A 6,111-nucleotide genomic window follows, 5' to 3' on the forward strand; every position below is an offset into this window, starting at 1 on the left:
AACCTTGCAAATTGCCTTATTTGTCTTTCAAAAAATGAGCATCTGCTGGCCGCGGTGGTGGCATTACCAACAACTGGCTCCGCACGTGTGAAAAGTTTCTTGCTCATTTCGTGAACACATACAAAACTGCATAATGTTCACAAAATGATATAGTATAAATGCAGCCTAATATTTACCTTCAGGACACTTCCAGCACTTTGGCAAGTATGAATGGATAGGCAAGCTATTGCAAGAACTACTACATTCTGTCCTCCGAATGTAACTATACATTTGTGTATAGGGTACGCTAATCACCCTCTATACAAAACAAATTTCTTGTTTAAGGCGGAGGTCTCCACCCAAAAAAAGTGTGTGTAATATATATTTATATAGAGTATATATGTAAAATACTGCAATGAGGAATGTTGTGTACCTGTTATTAGGTAATCACCAGAGGCTATTGATCCAGGAAATATTGGTTTGTGTCCTGGGGGGATCAGGAATAAATCCCTCCCCCAATTGGGGCAAATTGGGCTTTCTTGTCTTCCTCTGGATTAACTGTGGGTATAGAATTGTATATATGGGGGTTCTCTATTTTTTCAGTTAGGTAAACTAGATGGAGTTGTGTCTTTTTTTTTTTTTTAAACCCAACTATGTAACTGTATATGTAAAAGTATGTTTTATGAATGCAATTGCAGCTCTTTATAAGCTTCCGTTTATTATTAATGAAGTATATAAAAAAGACAAATACAGTACATGAGACATACAGCAAAAAATACAGAAACACAGTGGAGAGCTGTCGCTTGCACAAGCTCTCAACACTGATAAGAGAGCAATGGAGCAAGTTTATAACATAGACATTAAATACCAGGGATCGTAATAATAGTCACAGCAGACACACGGGGACTGTCATATGGCACAAGAAGGAAAAGATGTCATAACAGATGTCGTTTTTGTTTCAATGACATGGAATGTAACAATAAATGAAACAATACGCTTGCAAATTATGTGTCATTCTGCAACACTGACCCTGTACAGTGATTTACACCAATGTTTCTCAACTCCAGTACCCCCAACGGGTCATGTTTTCAGAATTTCCCTCAGATGAAACGACTGCGGTAATAATGAAGTCAGTGAAACCGATCAAATCACCTGTGCAAAATAATGGGAAGCCTGAAAACATGACCTGTTGGGGGTACTTGAGGACTGAAGTTGAGAAACATTGATCTACACTGAAACAATAACTATATACAGAGAATATGGTTTTTTTTTTTTTTTTACATCGTCCATTAGCTGCTAATGCAAAACTTGCTGCAACCAAATACTACTTAGTGGAAATGGCAATAAGCTAATTTATAACACATTGCTCCATTCTCTTATTGCACGTTCCCATACCACCAAATGTGGCCATTTAGAATATAATACATGTGCAGATCTATCTGTCCAAATTCATGGAAGGTAGACTTAGCAGCAAAAACTCTCTCTTCTTCAAATTAATCTAGATTTCACTAGGCAGTGTCTAAATCGAACGTCATCAGTGCAGCTGATAACACATTGCCTTTCAGAGGCTGGTACCAGCAATGGTCTTGAAGATAAGCATGTTTTTATTTTGGCTTCTTAGAAAACATGTCAGCCTAGTGTATTTTTTTCCTCTCCTAAAAGTTTAGGTTATGTTGTATTAGGCTATCAGAGAGTAAAGCCCCATACACACCATTATATTTTGTGCAGATTTTTGTCTTCAGATTTACCAAAACTGTGTAGTGCAAGGGCCTGCCTGATTGCATACAAATTGAAACTCTTAAGGTTTGACCTCATATTATATGGTTTTGGTAAATCTGAAGACAGATATCTGCAGAAAATCTAATAGTGTTTATGGGGCTTAATACTCTACCATAGGTATTTTTAACCAGGGTTCTGGAGAATCCTAGGGATCCTCTGGGAGGTTGCTAGGGGTGACCAAATAACCCTCAATCCCCAATGCTACTTGTTAGAACTAGTGGCATTTCAGCCAATGATTTTTATAGCTGACAGCACTACAATAAGGCTGATATCCAAAAACGCCAGAAAGGACAATAATGTTGGCTGTAGCATCCAGTTAAAAGTTTACTTTTATCTCATAACTTTTCCTAAAAGGTTAGCTGGAATATTACTAGAATCCATTCCTCATTTACATAAACTATGAAGCTCAGGAAGATCTGTATGGTAAAAAAAGAAAAAAGGCAATTAAAAAACTGGATGTCTTAAGTATAGCTGAAGTCAACACTTTTTTTATTTTAGACGGATATTAGAACATTTGACAGCTTTTTATTGCTGTCTGTGTCCCAGTTAGGGAGATTCATCCTTTCCGTTTGTCCTGGGGACCAGAAAGAAAATGCCACATCTTCTGTTGTCACCAGAACAGGAATATAGGGCAAATCTTCGAATGAAGAAAGTAGTTCTGGTGACAACCAGGGATTCCCTGAATTTGAAGGAATGTTCTGAACTTCCTCCTCTAGCTAAGGGGGCATGAGGTGAAGAGAAATCTCCCCAATGGGACACACATGCCAAAAAAAAAAAAAATGTTGTCTTTAGCACTTGGTTCTAGACCACTGGTTCTCAACCTCAGTCCTCAAATACCCCATAGGCCATGTTTTGAGAACTTCCCTTAGATAAAATAGCTCTTATTAATACCATATCATTGATTTAAAGGAGCTGTGCAAAGTACTGAAAAACCCTAAAACATGGCCCATTGGGGGTACGTGATGACTGAGGTTGAGAACCACTGGTCTAGATAAGGCAATGCCAAGACTACATTTTGTAGAAGGACCAAAGTTTAAGCGTTGCCTAGTCTTAGAAACAGCTTACAGTACAGAAGATGTCAAGGTCAGTGCCAAGTTGGAAATTGACTTTCCTAGTTCTGTATCTTTGAAGAATAAGACCCCATACACACTATTAGATTTTCTGCAGATTGTTGTCTTCAGATTTACCAAAACCATACAATATGAGGTCAAACCTTAAGAGTTTCAATTTGTATGCAATCAGGCAGGCCCTTGCACTACATGGTTTTGGTAAATCTGAAGTCAAACATCTGCAGAAAATCTAATAGTGTGTATGGGGCCTTAGGCTGATTGGGCATTTAACGCACTGCTCTTTTCTGTTAGGAAAATTCAGCAAATCAAAATGCTCCTTTGGCATCAGCCTTTAAGAATCTAAAAACTTAAAACAGTAACAATTGATTTAGTATAACTGAGGTAGGCAGAAAAAAAAAAAAAAAAAAAAGCACCGGGAGACCTGCTCCCTAGGTAATATGATCTGTGTCCGTTATGTCAGGGGGTGTCTGCTATACATCGTAGTAGCTTGCTTTAGAGGGTAGACAGCTCTTGCAATCATGAGTGGAACACGTTTTTAAATTTCTGGAGCTACTGGGGTAGTGTGGAAGAGGTAAGGCATCCAGAAGTCCATCAGATTTAAAATATTGATCACCGAAGGGATATGTCAACAACAAAAAGGTATTTGCAGAGTTTAAAGTCTTAGCAGAACATGGGCAAAGGATCATCTGTACTATAAAAGTATGGAAGGATGGAAATCAAAGCCTCTTCAATGGAAAAGAGATGCTTGTCTTCAGCTTCTGGACAATAATTATGCATAAAGTCCGCAAGCCGTAAGAGATATTCAATGTTATGGCCTGCCCGTCCACTGGACACTACAATCTGAGCTGCAATGTCTTCATCAGAGGCTGGTCCAAGGTAACTAGGGTTTTGTGGAGTGGCTATATACACCAGGGCAAGTACTGCACCTTCTTCCCCTTCATCCTGTGGGTAGAATTTCACCAGTTTCGTGACATAGCCTCCAAGGACAGACTCTCGTACATTCAAGTACTGAAGAGAGGATTCAATCTGATCTCCATGCACTTCATATGCAACACCCCATGTGCATTCCTGAAATAAAACAAGGCCATTAAAACACATACTCCAGCTCTGTAACCCAAGATCATGCATGCAATGCCCTAATTAAAATCTATTCATAACCTCAGAAAATTCTAAATGAATAATTTGGTTAATATAAATAAATGGTGATCTGGTGTGTTACCATGAATACCTTCTCATTAGGTCCAGTAAGCAAATACCTATAGCTGGCAGAGGGGCATAATTATTGGTCATGCTTTTTTCTATTAGTAATAGTCATCTTTTAGGGTTCATTCACACAGGCTGTTTGGTTCATACAGTGTGAAAACTGAGAGTCGAATAGGCAAAGGTGCCATGCACAGCCCGTTGCCAGCAACCTGTCAAATCATTAACAGGCTGAAACACGTGTAGGCTGTATGCTATTCCAAGTAGTACTCCAATTTAGGGGCCAGATGTGTTTAAGTACATATGGCCCTGAAAGAGAGTACGGCTTCTTAGAACAGTGTCCAGCCACCATGTATTTCAGGCCGTTATTGATTTGTTGGTGGCAGGCTGTACCTTTCACCTGTCCAGTTTTTAACCTGTACAAGTCAAACTGCATGTCTGCCTGAGCCCTTATCACAACATTTTCACCCCTTCCCGCCCAGCGCTGGGGTCCCCTTTACAGGGTCTTTACATCCAGGGGCAAAGAAGGACATGCTCATCATGTGACCACTGTGCTAGGAACTGGCCTGAAACAAGTATGTGGATCAGGAGTTTTGACTTCACTTTTATATGTTTGTTCCAGATCAGTGACATAAAAAAATATATATATATATTAATATAATATATTATATTAGATGTACTGGGTTATACGAAAAAGATAAAAACAACACTCTAAATGCAGAATCTGCAGGGGGTGTTATGTCAATTCTAAGCTCATAATTAGCGTAAAGTGTGTACATTATTGTGTTAATGGTAGAGCTATCATAGAATTAAACTCACCTCACAATCCTCTTGTAAGGTCACCACACGCCCGGGCTGCAAATAGAATAAAAACAGCTATTGAGAAGCCTAGCAAGACATCTATATGTTCCGTACCCCACACAGATACATCAATATATACTGAGCACTCCTGCGTATATTAAAAACAAATTTAAAAATATATATTTTACAAAGTCTGTGTATATATATGTAAGTTCTGTTATACATCTATGTGATAGATAGAGAGAGAGATATAGATATTCCTGTTATACATTTTATATGGCATTGTTAGCATTACAAGGGTATAGGTTTAGTGAAGTGATGCCCCCCCTAGTCCCTTCCTTCTGTGATGCTGTAAGGTCTCCGGTTAGGATGCAGAGGATGCTCACCATTTGAGGGCTTCCTCTATGGAAGGTGTCTCCTTGCCAGAACTTGCGGCTATACCCAGGGATAAAGCCAACTTTACTGGAGGTGAATTCAAAATCCGGTTTCCACACCAGGGATCCATAGCCAAATATCCAGAGGGACTTGTCCCGGAAGATGTGTTCCTCCATGGCAGTGGTTGGGTTGCTCGGCATCATACCTCTAAAAACCGGCACAACGAACAGGCAATGGGACAAGTGGTACTAAGGCAACTCGTTCGCTTTATATAGACACAAGCTACGGGCTAGTCCCGCCCACCTAGAGGGTCCCTTTCCAGCGACTCAGCGCAGCTTGTGAGCAAACTCCACACCCATCTCCCCAGCCGGCTGTCAGCCCATTGGTCAATGTTAGTGTCTGTCACCGAGTTACACACAAGCTCTTCTCGGCGTTTTTAGAATGATGCAACTACTTAAGCTGGTTTCAGATCCGGCCAGATCATAGAGCAAGCACGGGGAAGATTGCATCAGGCTGACTGCTGTGTGTCTGGAAGGATATGTGCTGCTCTGATTTATACACCAGGATAGCAGAGAATACAGGACTGCAGTAGAAGGCAAAGGCGGTATTACTACTTGCCTAATATTTGTAATCTACATATTTGTGAATATTTGACTCCCATTGTTTTGTTCTGCAAAGTGATCTTCCACACGTATACACGCACACTTATATTCTAATAATTCATAATGATATATATATATATATATATATATATATATATATATATATATATATATATATATATATGTCTCTCTTTTTCTCTCTCTCTCTCTCTCTCTCTCTCTCTCTATATATATATATACACACACACACACACACACACACATACATACCGGTATATAGAGATAGATTGATAGATCTCTTTTTA

At 39.4% G+C, this 6,111-nt stretch overlaps 1 protein-coding gene across 1 annotated transcript; it reads right to left on the reverse strand.

Annotated features, from left to right (window-relative positions):
* Positions 1-680: 680 nt before the first annotated feature.
* Positions 681-5,504, reverse strand: CHAC1 (ChaC glutathione specific gamma-glutamylcyclotransferase 1). Its single transcript, XM_073610300.1, has 3 exons — positions 5,216-5,504; positions 4,848-4,883; positions 681-3,896 (listed from the first exon to the last, which is right to left on the reverse strand). Exons 1-3 carry the CDS (start codon positions 5,405-5,407, stop codon positions 3,489-3,491), a joined length of 636 nt encoding a protein of 211 aa, XP_073466401.1. The 5' UTR covers positions 5,408-5,504; the 3' UTR covers positions 681-3,488.
* Between the last annotated feature and the right edge of the window lie 607 nt (positions 5,505-6,111).

Source organism: Aquarana catesbeiana, linkage group LG13 (assembly GCF_042186555.1).
Source record: "Aquarana catesbeiana isolate 2022-GZ linkage group LG13, ASM4218655v1, whole genome shotgun sequence".
Classification (NCBI taxonomy): Eukaryota; Metazoa; Chordata; class Amphibia; order Anura; family Ranidae; genus Aquarana; species Aquarana catesbeiana.